Source organism: Phocoena sinus, chromosome X (assembly GCF_008692025.1).
Source record: "Phocoena sinus isolate mPhoSin1 chromosome X, mPhoSin1.pri, whole genome shotgun sequence".
NCBI classification, from domain to species: Eukaryota; Metazoa; Chordata; class Mammalia; order Artiodactyla; family Phocoenidae; genus Phocoena; species Phocoena sinus.
Genome location: NC_045784.1, coordinates 111,648,813 through 111,671,533, shown reverse-complemented (window position 1 = coordinate 111,671,533; position 22,721 = coordinate 111,648,813). Strand labels below are relative to the sequence as shown.

At 45.8% G+C, this 22,721-nt stretch overlaps 1 protein-coding gene across 1 annotated transcript in view; it reads left to right on the top strand.

Moving 5' to 3' along the window:
* The window catches only part of IGSF1 (immunoglobulin superfamily member 1), a 28,650-nt gene extending 7,794 nt beyond the window's left edge, over positions 1 to 20,856 (top strand). Inside the window, exons 2-22 of the mRNA XM_032619834.1 lie at positions 1,401 to 1,428; positions 5,544 to 5,605; positions 7,966 to 8,084; positions 8,221 to 8,247; positions 8,662 to 8,946; positions 9,301 to 9,588; positions 11,494 to 11,778; positions 12,019 to 12,312; positions 12,777 to 13,055; positions 13,392 to 13,512; positions 15,406 to 15,476; positions 15,573 to 15,605; positions 15,987 to 16,277; positions 16,538 to 16,816; positions 17,429 to 17,716; positions 18,397 to 18,684; positions 18,876 to 19,163; positions 19,361 to 19,648; positions 19,768 to 20,046; positions 20,442 to 20,565; positions 20,721 to 20,856. Of these exons, the coding sequence (XP_032475725.1) occupies positions 8,015 to 8,084; positions 8,221 to 8,247; positions 8,662 to 8,946; positions 9,301 to 9,588; positions 11,494 to 11,778; positions 12,019 to 12,312; positions 12,777 to 13,055; positions 13,392 to 13,512; positions 15,406 to 15,476; positions 15,573 to 15,605; positions 15,987 to 16,277; positions 16,538 to 16,816; positions 17,429 to 17,716; positions 18,397 to 18,684; positions 18,876 to 19,163; positions 19,361 to 19,648; positions 19,768 to 20,046; positions 20,442 to 20,565; positions 20,721 to 20,856 (4,014 nt within the window). The 5' untranslated portion in view covers positions 1,401 to 1,428; positions 5,544 to 5,605; positions 7,966 to 8,014. The remainder of the gene's footprint in view (positions 1 to 1,400; positions 1,429 to 5,543; positions 5,606 to 7,965; positions 8,085 to 8,220; positions 8,248 to 8,661; positions 8,947 to 9,300; positions 9,589 to 11,493; positions 11,779 to 12,018; positions 12,313 to 12,776; positions 13,056 to 13,391; positions 13,513 to 15,405; positions 15,477 to 15,572; positions 15,606 to 15,986; positions 16,278 to 16,537; positions 16,817 to 17,428; positions 17,717 to 18,396; positions 18,685 to 18,875; positions 19,164 to 19,360; positions 19,649 to 19,767; positions 20,047 to 20,441; positions 20,566 to 20,720) is intronic.
* Positions 20,857 to 22,721: the final 1,865 nt, after the last annotated feature.

Sequence of the window (22,721 nt, the reverse complement as noted above, 5' to 3'; positions counted from 1 at the left end):
ACCAACATGATGTTACTAAACGCTGGGTTAAGGCAAGATGCATACATTCAGCTTTCCTGAGCCAGCCATAGCTGCCTCCAGCACATCACTGGGAGGAGACCACCTTTGCCCTGTGCATCTCCTGGTTGGACTACTATAACACAAATTTAGCTTTAAAAAATCTCATCATCCTAGACTGGACTTAATTACAGAGAAAGGCTCCCCAGACAAACCTGTGCATGTACATGGTCCTTGGTATCTCACTTCCTTTAAGCTCCACCTTCTCGAAGCTTTTCTAGCACTGCTCTGGTCCCAAATACAGCTTTTGTAAGACAGTTGCTCTTTTCTTCTGTCTAGGCTGAGAGTCTTTAGACCTTACAAATCACATTAATCCTGCCTCTACACTCAACCACACTCCCTACTTCAATGTGCATAGTATGTACTCAATAAAACCTTGTGTTTAGCAGTTGTCTCATAATTTGTAACAGGTGATTTTGAAGCTTTTGCAGGAGGATCCCTTTTCCAGTCCCCAGGGCTCAAGGTGTCAAAGTGCAAAGGGGGTATGGCTCAGGAATATTTCTGGTATCACCACCTCCCAGGACAGTAACAGTGAGAGCTCCCATACCACCCCACCTCCTGTACATCTCACCAGTTTAAGGGGATGGAGAATCAGAGGAGGGCCAGCCATTAAGAATAAGACTGATCATTCTCAAAGCATTCCTGAAAGAGGAGTTGTTTAATATCAGCCAGCTCTAGAGTAATAAACCAGGAGAGAAACCCAGACTTCTTTTTTTCTTAATTTTTATTAAAAAATATTTTTATTGCAGTATAGTTGATTTACAATGTTGTGTTAGTTTCTGGTGTACAGCGAAGTGATTCAGTTATATATATATATATATATATATATATATATATATATATATATATATTCTTTTTCAGATTCTTTTCCACTATGGTTTATTATAGGATACTGAATATAGTTCCCCGTGCTATACACTAGGGCCTTGTTATTTATTTTATAAACAGTAGTTTGTATCTGCTAATCCCAAACTCCTGATTTACCCCTCCCCCATCCCCCCCTTTTCCCCTTTTGTAATCATAGGTTTGTTTTCTACCTATGTGAATCTGTTTCTATTTTGTAAATAAGTTCATTTGTATCACATAACCACACATAAGTGATATCATATGGCATTTGTCTTTCTGACTTACTTCACTTAGTATGATAATCTCTAGGTCTATCCATATTGCTGCAAATGACACTATTTCATTCTTTTTTATGGCTGAGTAGTATTCCATTGTGTGTGTGTATTTATATAAATACACACATACACACCTTCTTTATTCCTCTTTCGATGGACATTTAGGTTGAGGAAGCTCTTTTTGTATTGCCATCATCTCTATTTTATTTTTCCCTTTGGCAGATCATGAAAACCAGTCTATTCTGATCATGTAAGTATCCAAGGTGGAGTGTGTTTTCATATCTGTGGCCCTTTGTCCCCAATGCAGAAGAGGAAGATGCCACTTGCTCTGTTTTATTAATGTGATGCAAAGATGTGGGGGTGGGTGGGCTGAGGAGAGATGGGCAGGAAGACCTGTGAGGCCTAAGGAAGCTGGAGCTCCCCATCCAGCCTGCTCAGTGGTGCCAGTCTCCCCCGGGGCCCCTGCCTCTCCAAGTGGTCTCACATTTGTTGGGAGGTGTGTGTCTGCCATGGCTCAGGTGACATCTTAGGGGGCCCGTTTACACTCACGGGGCTTGTTTCTCTTTGTCTCTCTGTTTCGATTGCTCCAAATAGCTGAGAATCCAGGGCAGGAAAGACTGTGAACACCAAAAGGATCACCCAGTACTTTGCAACAATTGCAGCGTCTGGAGACCTCACCATGAAGAGGTACTCCAAAATGAGGTTATGGAGAGGAGAAAGGCTTGCCCTGCTTCCGCTGCCAACCTTTGTCTTGAAGTGTGTGTATGTGGTAGGGGGAAGGCCAGCAGAGCCAATGTCAAGAACTCCACCTCAGCTAAGTCATAGCCCCAGTCTCTCTTGGCCTGTATCACCAGCTTTATAAATATTGGGCTGCAAAATTTCCTCTAGGGAGCTTGGCCAGAGAATATTTCTCCTTCTGCAGGCAGGCTACAAGGTCCAAGACCCACAGAGGTAGCCTAGAGATGGAGCTTCTAATATCTCAATTGCCAGCCATAGTTTGAATGAGGGGCTTCTATGAAGTCTGAATAATAAGTCCTTTCAAGATTCTACAGTGACCCAGAGCAAAAAAAAAGAGTGAGTGGTATTCTCACCCACACAGTCCCAGGACCTTTTTCAGGCTTCCATGGCATTAATGGGAAATCTGGGCTCTAGATTCTGGCTGCTGGTAAGAGCACAAGCTTCGGCCTAAGGACTTCAGAGAGTAGGAGGATGCTATCATTGCCTTCTTTTCTACATTATTAACAATGCATTTGATAGGTGATTCTCTGTTTTACTAAGTACATTCACATCTGTTTTTTAAATTAAAAATTTTTTTATTGAAGTATACTTGATTTACAATGTTGTGTTAGTTTCAGGTGTACAGCAGAATGATTCAGTGTTTTATGTAAATATATATATATATAAAATATTCATATATATGTATCAGATTCTTTTCCCTTATAGGTTATTACAAAATATTGAGTAGAGTTCCCTGTGCTATACAGTAGGTCCTTGTTGGTTATCTACTTTATATACACTAGTGTGTGATGGCAATCCCAACCTCCTAATTTACCCTTGCCCCACCCCTTTCCCCTTTGGTAACCATAAGTTTGTTTTCTACCACTGTGGGTCTATTTCTGTTTTGCAAATAAGTACATTGGTATCTTTTTTTTCGATTCCATATGTAAGTGATATCACATGATATTTCTCTTTCTCTGTCTGACTTATTTCACTTAGTATGATAATCTCTAGGTCTATCCGTGTTGCTGCAAATGGCATAATTTCTTATTTTTTATGGCTGAGTAATGTTCCATTGTCTATATATACCATATCTCATTTATCCATTCATCTGTCGGTAGATGTTTAGGCTGCTTCCATGTCTTGGTTATTGTAAATAGTGCTGCAATGAATACTGGGGTGCACGCATCTTTTCGAATTATAGTTTTCTCCGGATATATGCCCAGGAATGGGATTGGAGGATCATATGGTAACTTTATTTTAAATTAAAAGGTTTTTTTACTTTTATCATTACAAACTTCCAATGCAGAGGGAGCATTGTAGTGGTTAAGAACATGGGACTTCACTTTGCAATATATACAAGCATTGAATCATTATGTTGTATACCTGAAACTAATGTGGATCAATTATACCTCAATAAAAAAAAAAAGAAGGAAGGAACTGAGAAGTTTTCAGTTACTTTGCATAAAAAATTTTTGAATTATTTTCTAAATAAGACCCTTTTTTATAGGTATATTATAATCAATAAAGTGGTTTAAGTAATTAAAAAAAAACATGGGACCGTGGAACTGTATATACAGATTGCCTGGATGTGAATCCTAGCTCTTCCACTTGCTGGCTGTGTTGGCCTTAGGCAATTTTTTAATGGCTCTGAGTTTCAGCTTCTTCATCTGTAAAATGGGACTGATACTATCCCCGAGTGTTGTGATTGGGATAAAATGAGTTAATATTTATAAAGCACTTAGTGCCTGATACCATCATAGTGATTTCTATACAAATGTTTTGAAAATAGGCATGGATATTTCCACCCTGACATATAATAATTTTCACTTTAGTGTTCCAAACAACCATTTGTGTTTGGCCAATTTTACCTCTTAAATATTTTGGGAACCCTTGCTCTCTCCTCCTTCTTTACTTCCACTGCCCTGGTTTCGGCACACAGTAACAGTAAACTGCTTACAGTTCTCCACGCCTTACTTGCTGGTCTTTCCTATTGCAATTCTCTGATTCCCATGGCACCCCCTTCTTTGGCTTTCTCCTACTTGTTCTCTATCACTGTTTATCCTCAGACTACAAACTCCTTAAGAGCAGAAACTGCCATTCTCCCTGGATTGTCAGCATCTATAACAATGTCTGGCACAAAGAAAATACTCAACAAACGTGTATTGAATTAGTGAATGGTTGGTTGCTGTGTCCCAGGCACTATGTAGTAGTTTACAGGGGGATTTTCATTCAATCCTACCTAAAACTCTGTGTGATATTAAGTACAATTATTATCCCCAGTTTACAAATAGGAAAACTAAGGCCTGGAGAGGTTAAATAACTTGCCCCTAGAATACCTATTTATATTCATATGGTTATTCTATTCTTATGTGATAATCTGTACTTTATAATGGTGTGTAGGAACAGAGGATGCCAGGAAGCCACAGCTGATATCCCTGATGCATGAAGATATGATATTCAATTTTCCTATTAAAAGCACAGTTACTTTATTTTTATGTAGCTTGTTCTCAAATCACAGTATTTTTTCTTTAGATAATTTTTAATCTTCTATGAATGTAAAAATTGTACATAAAGAAAAATGTGGCTATTTCTTACAACAATCAATTGATCTGGGGATCCACTGGATGCTATACTTTAATCCCATCGTATAGTATATGTCAGGAGCTTTGGTTAGTATCTTATCCATACATAATCATTTGAAACAGTCATTCATGGTTAACTAAATTTATGAAAGGTTATCTACATCATTGAAATCATGTTTCTCTAGGGCATTTGTGGAAAGCTGTACAGATTAACGATAGTAGTAGTGGTGGTAGTGGTAGCAACAGCAGCAGCTACCATTTACTGAGCACCTACCATGTACCAGGCCTACTATGCTGTAAGTTTTACTTACAGTATCCCATCGAAGGCCTGTGCAATAGCTTCTGTTGTTTTATTTTACAGATGGGGAAACTGAGACTCAGAGAGTTTAACTCACTTTCTTGAGGTCACTCAGCTACTGAATAGTGGAACCAGACTGAAATCCAAATTGTGTGTCTCTAAAGCCTGGGCTTTTAGTCCAAGCTGGACTTTGAAGGCTGTCCAAGTTACTTAACCCTCTGTGAGCTTCAGTTTCCTCATCTGTAAAATTGAGGGAAGTAACACACCTTGCAGTGTTGCTATGAAGATTTGAAATAATAGATGCCCAGGGCTCAGAGGCACATAGTAGGCATATAAGCCCTGGTGGGGTGGTGTTTATGCTTACGTGGGGTATTAAATGGGCAGAGGAAGATCTGAGATCCCTTTAAAGGCATTGGGGAGCTGAAGAGGAGGGATCTACAGCTTTGGCAGGCTTGAGAGCTGGCCCTCTCCCCTCTAGAATACAATGACCCAATGAAACTCTGAGCGACAGGCTAGGGGGCAGGGGCCTGAATTTGGCTCCAGCAACCTCTGCAGGGAATCGTGAGAGGGGCGGGAGCTGGGAGGGGCGTGGAAATCCCGGTTGTCAGAGGACTGCAGGTGTCAGGGAGTTAGTGTAGGTGGGCTCCCAGAGCCTGGCAGAGGGGAGGAGGGGAGGCTGGAGCGGCAGAGTCGGCGGGGGAGAGAGGGAGGCGTGGCCCTGAGCCTGGGAGGCTGTCCTTAGACTGCTCTTCTCTTGCCGGGCAGTTTGCTGCATCTGGAGGAGCTCACTGGAGAATCTCCAACAGCGGAGTGGGCCTTCAACTACCGTAAGTACCTGCAAATGAGCGCATAGTCCAGGGGCTGAAGATTAAATACTGCCCATCAGATCCTAAAGAAAACCCCGAAATAATCTCCCTGATGTAATTAATTGCCGTAAATCTAAATGCTCCCAAGTCTTTCCCCCCCACCCCCTTCATCCCTCCCTTTTTCCTTCCCTCCGCGATCCCAGCCGTGCCTCGCTGAGAATCTCTGGGCGCTGTAGATATCTTTCCTTTTCCTTCTCAGTCTTCCCTCCAAACCTTTAGCGGAGCATGTACCCAGCACCCCGCTGAGCCCAACCCCTTTGATTCCTGGAACCCTCAAAGCTATGCAGGGGGCGAGCCATTAGACATTTCAGGTTTGTCACCCTCAAAAGCACTGCGGCGCTGCCTAAGGGTGTGTAAAGTGCTTGGGGTGGAGTAGAAGGGAAGGGTGAAAAGGCTAGACTGCCGAAGTTGACGGTGTGGGGGGGGAGTGTGAAAGGCCAAAAGTGGGCGTGGCCAATTAACCTGAAGCCTGCAGCTCCTTCCAATGTTCCCTGGACAGAAGATTCATCATTTTGGCTGGATATAAATGGTAGAGTTTCCTTAGTAGGTTGCGGAGGGGTCAGCCATGCTGAGAAATCCAGCTTCCCTTATTCCCCTCAAGCCCCCAGGAAGCGAAACCCTGGTTTAGGGGTCCAAGTGGCAAGGCTAGAATCTCAGATGGCATTCCCTGGCAGAATCCCAGGTTGAACCTTTCCCTTGGCAGTAAAACCTGAGTTCCTCCAATAAATTCTGGCCTAAAGCCTCAGGGGAACAAAGCAACAGGGTGGCACCCAAGCCTGGGCCTGGGCCTGACCCTAAGAGGAGTGGGGGCAAGAGTCTGTAGGAGGTGAGATGGAAAGAGCATCTTTAGGGTGCTATACCAGATTAATACCCCCTTTGGGAAGAAAAATAGCCAAGTTTTAATGAAATGTTCACTATGTGCCTGGCACTGTACATGTATTGTCTCAGATTCAACACAACAACAAGGCTAGGTATATATTACTCCCCAACTTTATAGATAAGAAAAGTTCAGAGAGGGTAATTTGAGCATCCTTCAAGGCAAAGTAAGAAATGCAAAGGGAAACTGTGCTTCCCTGGATCTCTGATGGTCCACCTGCTTCCTACATCCCAGGTGTTTGAATCTTCCTCTTTTTTCCTGCTCCTTCATCCCTCCTAGTGTTATCACTGGAGAAAATTAGGGACTTCAAGATCAGGATCAGTTTGGGGAAGCAAAATCACCGCTTTCTGTTCTGAGAGCTGCCTTTATCCCACTGTGTTGAAATAGAATTAAACAGCTGGGGTAGGCCAGAACCTCAGGCTCTGAGTAGAGAGTTGGTAGAAGGGAGTTAGCCTGAGTTTGTGTGATGGGCATATGCCTTTCCTTGGCAAAAGGATACTCTGGGTCCAGGGGGTGGGGTAGGAGAGGCAGAAGAGTGTAAGGGGTCTACTTATGGACGTGTAGGGCCTGTGGTCAATAGTGATTTTCAAGAAAATGAGAAGGCCTCGCTGAACTCACATATCTTTGCCATATTCCCTGAAATTCAAGCAATTCTTTTTTTTTTTCCTTAGGGGCAATGAACAAGAATGCTTATAAATTATGGGCAGCCAATAAATCATTTGCATCTTATGTCAATTAGCTCAAGTAACTTGATTCCCCAACACCTACTCAAGATGGAGGCTTTGAGATTTTGGGGGGTAAGAAATAAAAGTAATATTAGATTTGAAGCATTCTGACATTCTGCATAAGGGCAGGCCTAGATGGGACGAGATGGTACAGGTGAGGTAGGGTGAGAAAGGGGTCAAGGGCTGCCTCTGAAAGTTTAAATACTGGTTTTAGAGCATAAGCATTAGAGTTAAACATGGATTTGCATTTTGGCTCTGATATTTAATATCTTTTGACTTTGGGCAAATTATATCCTGTCTAAGCTTCAGTTTCCTAGCCAGCAAAATGGTGATGGTAGAAACGCTTCCTTTGCTAGGTTGTTGAAGTACTCTGACAAAAATATATATGTATGAGTAAAGGATCTGAAAAGGTGGCTCTCTACACCTCCCATCTCCCTCATACCATGTGGCTTCTGCTGGCCTGGATTAGGCCTCTGGGCCTCTGAGATCCCATGGAAAAACAGACATTTCAATAAATCTGACACGGTAGATACCAGCAAAGACCTTGGGTGGGAGAAGGGGGAAGTGAGGAAAAGGGACAAAGAGAAGAAGTAGCCAGTAACCCTGCCTGCCAGTGAGGGAGTGGAAGGAAGGGAGGGATGTCAGGTGCAACTTACTGATCCAAACTAAACTTTCCGAAGCAGGATCAGTCCCCTGAGTAAAAACACTTCTGCTTTTAGATCTCACCACCTGGTGAGGGGCACAGCCCTTCAAGACTCCAGAGGCTCCATGACCCTGGACAGGCCAGGGGAAGGGGCCACCATGCTGCGGACATTCACTCTCTTACTCTTTTGCATTCGTGAGTACAAGGAAGTGGTGGCAGGGCAAGTGAACCTGTTATAGTTACCCCTATGGGGAGGGAATGGAGAATATTGAGGTTTGAGGGTGGTTGGGAACAATGAGGGGCTCTCCTTTACCATAATCTCTCTTTTCAGGGTTGAGTCTAGGTATGACACCAATAGGTAAGTGAGTCCTGCTACCTCAAGTACCTTCCTTCCTGAAGGCCACAAGACATTGACCTGCTTCCATGGCCCTGGACATAACTGCCTTGAGATCCCAAAGGCAATTTCCAGATTGAGCTGGCTGGGAATCAGGACCTCTTACTTCATGACTTGGTTTCCCACAAAACAGTAAAGAACTTTGTCTCAGATGGAAAGGAAGCAAGACTTGCACTTCATTCCCCAACTCACTTGAATTCCTTAAACAAATACCTTGGGGTCCCTATCCAACCCCCCATAAACGTATGCATCCTGTCCCCAAGGGAAGACAAAAGGAGGAATCTGGGTTGGGGCTAATTTTAAGGGACATTGGAGGGGCATGTTATGGGAGGGAGAGGGTTGGACTGCTGACGTCTTTGTTATCTTTGGGAATGACAGCAATGATGCAATCTCAACCAGAGCTGTGGATAGAGACCAACTACCCCCAGGCCCCTTGGGAGAACATCACACTTTGGTGCAAAAGCCCCTCTCGGATTTCAAGCAAGTTCCTGTTGCTGAAAGATAAGACACAGATGACCTGGATCCGCCCTTCCCACAAGACCTTCCAAGTTTCATTCCCCATTGGTGCCCTTACTCAGTCCAATGCAGGTCTTTACAGGTGCTGCTACTGGAAGGAGACGGGCTGGTCAGAGCCCAGTAAAGTTTTAGAGTTGGAGGCACCAGGTAAGAAGACAGAGATAGAAAATCAAGAATAAACTCCAGCTCCTGGGACTCAACCTTGCCTTTCCAGAGCAGGGTTTAATTCATTCGTTTGCCTCAAATGCATGCATGTATAATGCATGCATTCCACAGTTAGTAAATAAATGCCTAGTCTCTATAGATGCAGAGTGAGGACACAGACTCTGGAACAGATCTAGAGGGCAAGCTCTCAACATAGGGGTGATACCCTAGATGGGGAAACAAGGGGTGACAAATAAGGGTCATACAGGGAAGACTCATTTAAGTAGAGCGCTCTGCCGCTCCCTGAGCAGCACTCCCCTTGCTCTACCTGAATACCAGTTCATTCTCTCCTTCCAGGCCAGCTGCCCAAGCCCACCTTCTGGATCCAGGCTGAGACCTCCCCTCTTCCTGGATGTAATGTTAACATACTCTGCCATGGCTGGCTGCAGGATTTGGTATTCATGCTGTTCAAAGAGGGATATGCAGAACCCGTGGATTACCAAGTCCCAACGGGGACGGTGGCCATATTCTCCATTGCCAACATGACACCTGAGAGTGAAGGGGTTTACATCTGCCGCACTCATATCCAGATGCTCCCTACCCTGTGGTCAGAGCCCAGCAACCCCCTGAAGCTGATTGTGGCAGGTGGGTGTGGCTATGGCTGCTGGGGTCTGATGATCGTTGTCCCCGGGATCATGGTTGGATGAGCCAGCGTTTCTGACATTACTTTCCTTGCCCAGTTCTCTGCAAGGCCCATGAGCTAAAGTCATTTGACATTTTACTGAGATGCAAATTAGAATCACACACGCTATGAGGCAAATGTTTGGGAGCCAATCACTTGGCTAGTGAGTGAGTCCAGCCAAATGTCCAACAGCTTCAGCTCATCACAGCTTTGTTGTTCTCTATTTGTCGAAAATCATGCATTCATTCATTCATTAGGCTAATATTTATTGAGCACTTAATATGTGCCAGGCACTGCCACTGCAGTCTTGTAAACTGATTTTTTTAATTTATTTTTATTCTATTTCTGATTTTTATTTTTAAGTGTGGAAAATAGAATGAGTTGCTAGTGCTGGTGATAAAAATAAACAAAAAAATGACAAAGAAAGTGATAGTTCATATTTTAGAAATGACTTTATAAATTAATTTAGTCTTGTATATACAGATCCAGTAAGGCAGTACCAAGCTTTAAACACAGTAGAAGCCTCCCCACAATGCCCAAACACTAGACACACACCCCACCCCCAACTCCCCCACCCCATGGCCCGGATGCTTCTAGACAGAATTTGCCACACTTGCTTTAGTTCCCTCATCAAGTTAAATAGGCTTGGGGAAAGCTGTGGTGCCACAGAAAGTACCTGGACTTAGAAGCAGTAATCCTACTTTCTAGTTCCACCTCTGACACTGCCTCCCTGTGTGATACTGAGCAAGTTACTTCACCTCTGTGCTTCGGTTTCCCCCACTCTAAAATGGAATAACAGTATCTATCCAATCTACTGTGTGATGCCTCTCTGTGACTCAGTTTTCTCATTTGCAAAATTGGTATAATAATAATGCCTACCTCACAGGGTTGTTGTGAGGATTTGCCTAACTATAATATATGTACAGTGCCTGGCATATAAGTTCTCAATAAATGGTAGATATTAATTTTATTAGTATAGCTTTTTATTGAGGATCAAAGAACAAAAGCCTGTCTGTTTGAACTGCGTGTTATGGATGTTTGTTGTACGAATGCCTTTCCAGTGTAGATGCCACTAACACACACTTCTGCAGTTACCTGTTTGCTGGTGTCCCCCGCTAGGCCATGAGCTTTTGGCTAACAGGGACTGTGTCTATCTTCTTTACTTGTATATTCCTAGACCTACACGATGCCTGACACACCCTAAATGCTTAATGAGCACATGATAGAGCTGATCCTTCCAAGAATGGGTGGGTGGGCCTACCTGGGATTGGGATGGGTAAGAAGGAGTGGTTTGGGAGTGAGGTTTGCCCTCTATTTTGTAGTTTAATCTCTTTGGAGGAACAATACATGGAAATGAGGGTGTGACCCCATTAACAGAGGTTTCTTTGGGTTGCAGACTTACTGGCCAATCCCTCCTTATTGGCCTCTTTCAATCCCCTGTGGGAAGTGTCCTCTGTGAACTTAATGAGTTCAAAAGCCATCCTTAATACTGCAGTAGCATTCATGCTTTATGAAGATGGAATAAAAGTCATTTTCAGAAGTTTGGTTTCTTGGGTGGTTTGAAGAACTACATTTGGCATTTCAGGGACCTAAAGATACAGGGAATTACAAATGTAGATATTCCACTGAGACACACCCTACACATAGTTAGAGCTCAGTGGAGCTGATAGAGTCTGGTGAGAGGGAAGGGGCATAAGTGAACTTACCCTTGATTGCCTCCTAGAAGAGGCAGAGATTCAAGGAAGGAAGAGGGAGCAGAGGGTAAACTTCAGCTATCACTTTCTATCTAAGGAAACTAGGAAAATTAAGCCAGCATATAATAAGGAAGAATCATCCTACATCTAACTCAGGGTCTCTTCCCTTTCTAGGACTCTATCCCAAACCAACTCTGACAGCCTATCCTGGGCCCATCATGGCACCGGGAGAAAGCCTGAATCTCAGGTGCCAAGGGCCAATCTATGGAATGACCTTTGCTTTAATAAGGCTTGAAGACTTGGAGAAGTCCTTTTACCACAAGAGACCATTAAAGAATGAGGCATATTTCTTCTTCGGGGCTTTGAAAATCCACAATGCTGGACATTACCTCTGTTTTTACTATGATGGGTCATACAGGGGTTCACTCCTTAGTGATATCCTGAAAATCTGGGTAACCGGTAAGAGAAGGGGATGCAATGGGACCTATCGTAGGGGCTAAGGGTGTACAACTTGCTCAGGGCCTGCTGGAGAACCTAATCATGCAGCCAGGGATAACGGTGGGGGAAGGAGCAGAATTTGTATAAGTGGACTTAGGATGGGATTTGCCAAGGGTGGACTGGAGGAAGAGAAAAAGAACCCTAAGTAGTGGGAGGGGTAAGTCAGACAGTTAGCCTTTTATATTTTGGGTCTTGTCCTAGACACTTTCCCCAAGACCTGTCTACTTGCTCAGCCCAGTCCTGTGGTCCAAATGGGTCAGAATGTGAGCCTGTGGTGTCGAGGGCCAGTGGACGGGGTGGAACTTACACTCTATAAGAAAGGAGAAGACAAAACACTTCAGCTCTTGGATACCACCAGCATCAGTGATGATGAGTCATTCCTCCTCAACAATGTGACCTATAGTGATGCTGGCATCTATAGCTGCCACTATCTCCTCTCCTGGAAGACCTCCATCAGGATGTCATCACACAACACCGTGGAGCTTGTGGTTGTAGGCAAGTGCTAACAACTATTGTTTGTTTTAATCATTACAGTGTTATAAGAAGGAGCTGGTGGCCCTGTACCCTCTTGGATTTATGGGCCGAAGAAAAACACACTAGGAGGGTGGTGTAGAATTTTCTCCAAAAACTTTAGGTACCTTCTCTCCCAGGGTTGATACTCAAGCCCTGTCTCTCAGCATGGACAAGCTCCATTGTGAGCCCCTAGAAAAGTTATTTTCCTTAAGACCAGGGGAAACTTACAGGTATGGGTCTTTCTGACTGAAGCTAGCAACTTAGGAGTCTAGAGAATCAAGGAATGGGCCAAGGAGTTCTGATGCACAATCAAATTTTGAAGCCAGTGATCTAGTGGAAGTGAAAAAAAGAGAAGACCAAATAAGGACCTGAGAAACATTTGTTGAGGGAGGAGGCACTGAGTTCAAAGTCATTTGTTCTAACTCTGGTCTCTGGATTGGTTGCAGATAAGCCCCCCAAACCCTCCCTGTCAGCCTGGCCCAGCACCGTGTTCAAGCTAGGAAAGGCCATCATCCTTCAGTGCCGAGTACCTCAACCAGTACTTGAATTTTGTCTGGAATGGGAAGAAAGAGCAACATCCCCAAAATTCTCAGTGGATGGAGACTTCATCATCAGTAACGTTGAAGGGAAAGGCACGGGGACCTACAGTTGCAGCTATCGCATAGAGGCACATCCTAACATCTGGTCATATCGCAGTGAGCCTCTGAAACTGATGGGCCCAGCAGGTGAGAGGAACACTCTTCACAGGGATGCCCCCTCCGCAGCTTTGGCCATCATACCCCTGGGATCCCAGAACAACGCCCAGAAGGATGTGGAAAGGGTAGTTGGGGGCTTGTAAGTCAGGGCCCTTGGGTTTGGGCATCTTTCCTCTGGAGTGGTCTCACAGTCACTCAAGGGCAGTGAGCAGGATACTTTCAAGGGTCCTATTCTTCATGAAAATAAGGCCACTTTTGTCTCAACTTCCCTTCACCTGCAGTAACCAGATCCCCCTCCCCCCATGAATGTATTCAACAGTCCCTGTCCCCATCAAGGTCCCTGCTTTTGGTCTTCTCTGGCCACAGGCTTTCTCACCTGGAATTACGTTCTGAATGAGGCTATCAGGTTGTCCCTAATCGTGCAGCTTTTTGCCTTGCTGTTGGTAGAGCTGTGGATAAGGTGGAAGTGTCGGAGACTCAGAATCAGGTAACTGTCTTGTCCCAACCCCCTGTTCCTCAATCTAGCTGAGTTCAGGCTCCCCAGAGACTCAGGAATGGGTCATACTCCAGTTGAGACAAGCCACAGGGGGGGACCCTTTGTATCCTCTACCTTCTGGGCTTAAAATATAAGACTTTCTCATTCCAGCAGTTTCCCTTTCACCTCACAGAGGGGTCAGCACCCAAGCCATAGGGTGGAGAAATGCATATTTCTCAGAACCTGGAGAAGTAATCAGAACCTTGTTCACTGATTCCCCCAGGAGGGTGCCCAAATCTCCCTCCCAAGCCACCCTGCCTCTCAGAGATGATTGATGTCTTACACATTAACTTCAACTGAACTTTTTTTGTAAGAAGCCATGCTGTCCTGTCTCCCAGGATGTTATCTAACTCCCATCCCAACTTTCACCCTTACCCCTAGCTCTCAAGGGCTAGCAAGACTTGTAGTCCATCCTAGCTGCTATGGAAGCCAGTCTCTCTGCCACTCTGGCCCCCAACCACTGTGCAGAGCGTTCTGAGAATATAGCCTTAGCCTGGGTGGGCATCTGATAAGGGAATGGATTGGGCCAGGGAATCAGACTGCTTCCTCTGACCCATAAAATGTCAAGCCAAACAGGTTCTCCTGCCATTTACTTTTATCCTTTTGTGTCCCCTGGGTCATCTCCTTCTCTCCCTGATCCTTATGGCCTTGTGCTCTGGCTATTCTGCCTGAAAATGAGAAGAGAAATGACAGCTCCTAGCTTGGTGGGGCCTCTGTTCCCAAATGCCTTGCTTACTTTCCCCCACCTTGTGATCCTGGCTGTACCCCTCCCCCACCATGATCACAGGACTTTGTGTGCCTGGGAGTATTCAATATACAATGGATGATGACTATGACTGTGTGTGCCTGTGTGTCCCACTGGGATCTGAGGGACAGAGTGCTTGGGTAATGAGAAGGGAGCCACCTAAACTTTCTGCAAAACCACTACCCTTCGAGCTTTCAAAAAGTTTCAATGGGGGGTCAAGTCCTACTTCTCCACAGAACCTATCCTGAGTTCCACATACACTGGGGTAACCTTCAAGCCAGGGGTTAGAAAAAATGTAGCTTCAAGTGCCCCACCCCAGCCCAGGTCCACTGCATCAAAGAATGAATTCAGAAACCAGACTTCAGAGAATCCAGCTTGAAAAGCATGTTTTCCTGACCAGGAAGGAGGGTCAGTGTTTTCTAAGTAAAAATTGTCAAATGAATTTTGGCTTAGTATAATCTAATTCTACAGGACCCATAACCTAAAAATGCTGCACATTTCTAGTCATAATCTGGGTGGGGGTAGAGAGATCCCACTCTCTGACAAGCTTAGCTCAGCACTGACAACCCTCTGGTAATTCACTGTTGCTGCCTAGGCAACCCTTCCATAACAAAGGCAGGTGAGGCAGGTCGGTCGGAGGACCAATACTGCCATAATAAAAACTGCTTCCAAACTTAAACTTGATGACTGAGAAACCCCCAAGATTTCTCCCTCCACCCCCACACCCACCACCCAGAGCTGCCGATTACACTGAGCTCCAGGGGTTCTGAGAGCTGGAGTTACAAAGGCATTTTCACATCTGACATCTCAATTCCAGCAACAGCCTAATCAGGGGCCTTGGGGACCTGACATTTGATATTGTCTGGGGATGGGGGAGGGGGCGGGGGGCACGTGGGTCATGAAAGAGCAAGAGGTTTGTAGGTGGTGAGGCCCTCAAAAAGAAAAGTCATCCATGTCAGAAAAGATTATATCCCATTATCCTGGCCATATCCAATCCCTATTGGGTGGTGAGTAAGCCAATGACATAAATTGCCGCCCCCTTCTCTCCGCCCTCCCCTTAATCCCAGCAACTCCTCTCATCTCTTTTCTGGTCTTGCTAGAGAAGCCTGGTTGCTGGGAACAGCTCAAGGGGTCACCATGCTCTTCATACTCACAGCTCTTCTCTGCTGTGGTGAGTAGAAGGGGGTGGGGAAGGGGCCTGGGCAGAAGGCTGGGGTGAAGTCCCGTGGGGGAGGGGACAAAGCCCTGGCAGCAATTTCTTTTGCAGGACTGTGCAATGGGGTATTGACAGAAGAGACTGGTGAGTTTTTCCTGCTCCAGACTGGGACATTCCTCCCTGGAGATCCGAAATAACTACAGAGTGTCAGTGTCAGTGGCCAGGGAGTGACTGGTTGGGAGGGAAGGACAGCCAGGAAGGGGCACTTGCTAAAGCTGCTGGCAAAACTCAGCCTCCAACTCTGCTTTTCTGCCTGCAAAATTTCCCCCAAGCTTCTGCATTTTTCTGAACCTCAGCTGAGACATCAGCTTCCCCTTTCCCCAGCACCTGCGGAGAGAAGGAAAGAGTTTGGATTGAGGTTGAAAGGGGAGGTGGGCAATGTGATCTGGGGAGGGTGTTCAAGGGCAAGGAAAAGGGGAGGGTGAGGGTGAGGGAGGATGGCTTCACTAACTCTGCTGTTTCTAGAAATAATCATGCCAACCCCAAAGCCTGAGCTGTGGGCAGAGACCAACTTCCCTCTGGCCCCGTGGAAGAACTTAACCCTCTGGTGCAGAAGCCCTTCTGGCTCAACTAAGGAATTTGTATTGCTGAAGGACGGGACCGGGTGGATTGCAACTCGCCCGGCCTCAGAGCAGGTCCGGGCTGCCTTCCCCCTTGGAGCCCTGACCCAGAGCCACACCGGGAGTTACCACTGCCATTCGTGGGAGGAGATGGCTGTGTCAGAGCCCAGTGAGGCACTTGAGCTGGTGGGGACAGGTAAGAAAAGGCAGAGGGTCCTCATGGAGTGATCCCCAGTGCCCCTGGGACTCCAGCACTGTTCCTAGGGATGGGGAATGCTCAGAGACCCAGAGCCCAAGGGGCTTCTGCTGCCTGTAGGAGAGGAGGGGCACTGAAATGGGGGGAGGGGTGGGGAACAGAGTTATAAGAAGACTGACAGGAAGAGGCAAAGGCCAGTCCAGGATGGATTTCTATTTTGCTGACAAAGTGACTCCGAGTGTCCCTGTTTTGTTTTCCAGACATCCTCCCCAAACCTGTCATTTCTGCTTCCCCCCCAGTTCGGGGCCAGGAACTGCAAATCCGGTGCAAAGGATGGCTGGCAGGCATGGGGTTTGCTCTGTATAAGGAGGGAGTGCAGGAACCTGTCCAGCAACTTGGTGCCCTTGGGAGAGAAACCTTCTTTACAATCCAAAGAATGGAGGATAAAGATGAAGGCAATTATAGCTGCCGCACTCACACTGAAAAGCGCCCCTTCAAGTGGTCTGAGCCCAGTGAGCCCCTGGAGCTTGTCATAAAAGGTAGAGCAGAAAGGGGTGTGTGAGAGAGGAGTGGGGAAGCAAAGCTCTGGGTCAGACACTCCTCTCCTCACAGCAAACTTTGCTGCTGGTCCTAGGAGCCTGTGTCCAATCTTAGAGCCAGGCAGGCGTGGCGCTGGGAGTGCCAGGGCCTCTGGCTGCACGATATTAATAGCCATAATCGTTATTAATAGCTGGGGTTTGTAGAGGGTGATTTAATTTTTCTAATTATTTTCATATCAATTATCTCAGTTAGCTATAGAGCAAATATTCAAAGGAGGTGGATCAGGTACCATTTCCCCTTCTTGTCCAAATGGGCAAACTGAGGCTCAGGGAGTCAGCAGAGCCCCAGTGACAATTCACCCTTTTAGCTAGCTTCCATTGCTTGTTCTGCTGACAGGGAGGATTCGGCTGGAGGAGGTGAGGGGTGGGGTGAGGGGTCCCTGTGAAAAGTTCATCTGCAAAGTGGTTTTGCCTTGACTTTTAAATGCACCTTCTTCTGGATGAAATACTATAGGAAACAAAGCAGCTTTCTGGAACCAATATTTGCTATATTAGCAATCTTTCTTTTCTCTTAATTTGGTTTTGTATTGTGTTTGGTTTTTTGCCTTCTAGAAATGTACCCCAAGCCCTTATTCAAGACATGGGCCAGTCCTGTGGTCACTCCTGGTGCCCGAGTGACTTTCAATTGCTCCACCCCCCACCAGCAAATGAGCTTTATTCTTTACAAAGATGGAAGTGAAATAGCATCCAGTGACAGGTCTTGGGCGAGTCCGGGAGCCAGTGCAGCCCACTTTCTGATCATTTCGGTGGGCATTGGTGATGGAGGGAATTACAGCTGCCGCTATTATGACTTTGCTATCTGGTCTGAGCCCAGTGACCCTGTGGAGCTCGTGGTGACAGGTCAGGAGTGGGGAAATGCAGGTGGAGGTGGTACTGACTCTGGGACGGTGGGCGGGAGGGCTGTCAGTGGGAGAGGAGGAAGTGCTCCTTCTAAAAGTCAGCAAGAATGTGCTTAGGACCGTGCCTAGCACATGGTAAACAGTCCATGTAAGGCAGCTGCTTATATGATCACTAATACAGGAAGGTGAGAAAGAGGAGAAGAGGGAGGAAAATAATTCACGTCTGGGGAGGCAGATGGGGGTGTTTCACATGTTGCCCTATTTCTGAAATCTTTTTGTGGCTTGGCCTTGAGCTTTAGGCGAAGACCTTGAAATGTCTACTGCATATTATGCAGCCATTACAAATGATAGTTTTCAAAGGCTGTTTAACGTCATAGGAAAATATTTACAATATAAAGTGAAAAATATTAAACTACACAATTGTGCATACAGTAGGCCCAACTATGCAAATAGTTAGAGCTACAATGACATGGCCATGTACAAAAAAATAAATGGGAAATAAATACATAAAAATGTAGCAAGAATGGTTATCTTTGAGCGGTAGAATTGTATTTTCTTCATAGGTTTTTTTCTGTATTTTCTACAATAAGCATATATTGTTTCTTCTAATAACACTAAAAAATACAACGTTCAGAATGTCAGGGGCAGGATTCTCTCATGTTGTGATCTCTTTAATTTCAGAATTCTACCCCAAACCCACTCTCCTGGCACAGCCAGGTCCTGTGGTGCTTCCTGGGAAGAATGTGACCCTGCGCTGCCAAGGGACTTTCCAGGGCATGAGGTTCGCCCTCTTGCAGGAGGGAACCCAGGTTCCCTTACAGTTTCAGAGTGCCTCAGGGAATGTGGCTGACTTTCCCCTCCACACTGTTGGAGCAGACGACTCTGGGAACTATAGCTGTGTCTACTATGAGACCACTATGTCAAACAGGGGATCATATCTCAGCAAGCCTCTTATGATCTGGGTGACTGGTAAGGACAGACAAGACATGGGACTGGGACAGAGACAACTGGAATAAGGGTTAGAGAGGGTGACCCCTCTTGGAAGGGTAGGCTAGGCCATGGAGGGGAACGGTTGTGTCTGGAAGGAGAAAAATAAAGGATTAATTCAGCGAGTGATAAGTTTGCATACTAACCACTTTCCATCTTTGGTCTCTTCCTAGACACATTCCCCAAGCCATGGTTGTTTGCTGAGCCCAGTTCTGTGGTTCCCATGGGGCAGAATGTTACTCTCTGGTGCCAAGGGCCAGTCCACGGAGTAGGGTACATTCTGCACAAAGAAACAGAAGCCACTTCAGTGCAGCTCTGGGGATCCATCAGTAATGATGGGGCATTCCCCATCACCAATATATCTGGTGCTAACATAGGTCGTTACAGCTGCTGCTACCATCCTGACTGGACCAGCCCTATCAAGATACAGCCTAGCAACACCCTGGAACTCATAGTCACAGGTAAGGGGAAGATGCTCTGGAGTGAGCAGGGGAGTATAGAAAAGAGTGAGTAAGCTGTCAGATGCTTCATGGGAAACGGTAAACGGTTTTCCAAGAGCTCAAGGAGAGGCAAGCAGTAGTCTCTCCTCTTTATTGAGACTCCAGTGATGCCCTGGAAAGTGGCCACCTCTCTATGACCAAGAGTCAATTTCTTCTAGGTTTGCTCCCCAAACCCAGCCTATTAGCCCAGCCTGGTCCCATGGTGGCCCCTGGAGAAAACATGACTCTTCAATGTCAAGGGGAACTGCCAGACTCAACATTTGTCCTGTTGAAGAAGGGTACTCAAGAGCCCTTAAGGCAACAGAGGCCAAGAGGGTACAGGGCTGACTTCCGGATGCCAGCAGTGAGCAGTGAAGATTCTGGGATGTATAGCTGTGTTTATTATTTGGATTCTGCTCCCTTTGCAGCTTCTAATCTCAGTGACTCCCTGGAGATCTGGGTGACTGGTAAGGTCTTGGAGATTTCAGTAAGAGTCTAGATTTTGTAGTTTCTTAGTAGTTAGCCCTAAGGGGGTAAAGGGCTGGGTTCAAGGCCATTTCTAACTCTGTGTCCTGGTTGGTTGCAGACAAGCCCCCTAAACCCTCCCTGTCAGCCTGGCCCAGCACTGTGTTCAAGCTAGGAAAGGATATCACCCTTCAGTGCAGAGGACCCCTGCCAGGTGTGGAGTTTGTCCTGGAACATGATGGAGAAGAAGCACCTCAGCAGTTTTCAGAGGATGGAGACTTTGTCATCAACAACGTAGAAGGAAAGGGCATTGGAAACTATAGCTGCAGCTACCGTCTGCAGGCCTACCCTGATATCTGGTCAGAGCCTAGTGATTCCCTGGAGCTGGTGGGGGCAGCAGGTGAGATGATAATCCCTCCATGGTTCTGGCATGACATACGTGGGATCCCAGAGATAGTCTCCATGGAGACAGGCCAAACATGGAGGGGGAGGGGTTTGGAGTCAGAGACCTCAAGTGTGGTCATTTTTCTTTCTCCTAGGGATGGTAAGGAGGTGGAACCTCAGATTCACTCAAAGATAGTGAGAAGGATACTTTCAAGGCCTCTTCCACCCCCCAAAAGGAGGGCTGCTTCTGCCTCAGCATAAGCACTGCCTCTGACCACCCCATCTGCAGTCTCAACACATGGTTCCTGAGTGAACCCCGGAGGAGGCCAGATGAGGGGGCAACAAGAGATCCAGGGGAGCATACATGCACTGATATCTATGGCCTTGGTTTCTGCTCTTTTATCACCACAGGGCCTGCTGCTCAGGAGTGCACTGTGGGGAACATTGTCCGAAGTACCCTGATCGTGGTGGTGGTTGTAGCTTTAGGGGTGGTGCTAGCCATAGAGTGGAAGAAGTGGCCTCGACTCCGAACCAGGTAATTGCCTTATGTCAGCCTCCTTCTGTGAACCCAGGGGCTTCTGTTAAAACAATGGTACATATGCTCCTCTAGAATCTGAGTCCCACAATGCAACCTGTTTTCAGGTTGATGGCTCTGGATCCTCCCTTAGTCATGTCTTTTTCTCTACACAGAGGCTCAGAGACAGATGGAAGAGACCAGACCATAGCCTTGGAAGAGTGTAACCAAGAAGGAGACCTGGGCACCAATACCAACTCTCCCTCATCGATCTCTCAGGGAACCTCAGTGGAACTGCCAGTCCCAATATAATAATCACCTCCTTGGCAAGAGCTTTCCTCTCCTCTTTTTTTATCCTCAGAGACCTGCAAATCTGGCTGGTTTCCCTGGGAGTCCACCCCATCTACTGTTCCTTGGCCACTAATCACCTGAGATAGGTCAAGGGGATTTTAGGAGTTGAGAGCCCTACCAGGGTGAGATGTTTCCTGAAGAGAGAGTCCCTGCCCTCGTAACTCCTCACTGTACTGATTTACTGGTGCATGAAATTCTATTAAAAATGTATTCTTCTGAATAAAGAGAGTATTCACTATTTAACTGCAAAAACTATGGCAGTGGTTTTCCATTGGTTTGTTGTCCACTTAACACTTAGCAAAAATGGTGTATTGGAGCTGATCTCCATGGCAGAATAAGAGAGCACAGCGCTGCTAGTACAGAGAAAGGAGCTCAAGGATGGGGTCGGGGAGGAAGGAAGGCTCCAAAATGTCCATTTTGGTTTGGGACATGGTAACTGAACAGAATGTCCCATCATCCTTCCATTTCATTTTTGAATGAATGGAAGAATGAATGAATGGCAATATTCTCTCCAAGTTGAGCCTGAGGAGGGCAAACACTGAGGTTACATACTTTGTACTGTGTTACTTCTAGGTCTGTAGTACACCTGCTTTCCAATGTTAGGATTAGTCCACTACAGAACTTTGAAATTGGCAAAGTGTGCTTTGTGGCCCTTACCTAACAACCACAGGTGTACATTAATTCACTCGTAAGTGTGAAAGGTTGATAAAAGCTGAATATTTTGCCCCTCCCTAAAGAAAGTCCTGTTTTCTCTGGTGGTGGGATCTCAAAGAGTGAGTAAGCAAGTGAGGTGATTGGTTTAGAGCAGGGGACCTCCCAGTGTCCTGTCCCAGTGTTCTTTCCCAGTATTCCAAACGGAGGCTGGCTCGCATTCCGAGCCCCTGATCTCTTTCCTTGGATCAGCCTGCAACTTGCCGCATGGGTGAGAATCCAGTACACATTAGGAGGGTTGTATTGGGGAAGGGGGCTTACCTAATTCCTTAAACCTGTTCAAGACCTCAGAAGAACTGACCTATGGGTCCTAGAGGAGGTCACAACCCCTTCACATCTGACCCTAAAGTTCCTTACCGCCCAACACTGTTTAATTCTAAGCCATCACTGTTCAATAGAGCAATGTACAAGGGTGCTGCACACAGTGAGTTATTTATCCTTGGTTATGATAAAATTTAGAAAACAACTCCCATATTCTTATATCAGGAAGCTTATTTACCCAGCAACTTAATGAAAAAAAAATGCATCACATTTCCCTTAATCCTTACAGAATGAAACACTCTTGAGTACTATAGACTAATTTGTATTAAGCTCTTTGGAATGTACAAGTACAAAGTCTCACTCTGATTTCCATTTGATGAGATTCTATTAGTCGCATATACTAATTTCTTACAGTGTTTCTAAAAATTCATTTCAAAAATGCTTTTACATTTGAATTTAGGAAAACCTAATTGTTGCTTTCTGCCAAACACCACTAGCTGCCTTCAAACTCTCCATCCCTAACCCTCAATCAAGCTGTACATTTTGAACACTGGAGGGAGGCCTGTTTTTGGTCGTTGGTTTTAGGATAGAAGTCCTTTGATCAGGTCTGATTTTGTTTTCCAATCATTGGATATTCCAGCGTGTACTGTCAAGCCTAGTGGTAGGGCTGTACAAGTTAGCAAGTGATCACTTGATTGCTTTAGCTATTCAGGGAAAGAGAGATGGGAAGAAAAGAGCAGAGGGCCAAGGACTGAAATTTACAGAAACCTCTGCGTTAGAAAAGCAGGATGAAGATGAAGCAAAAATGACAGAAAAAGACTTGTGAAATCCAGACATTGAACCTGGGATCTCCA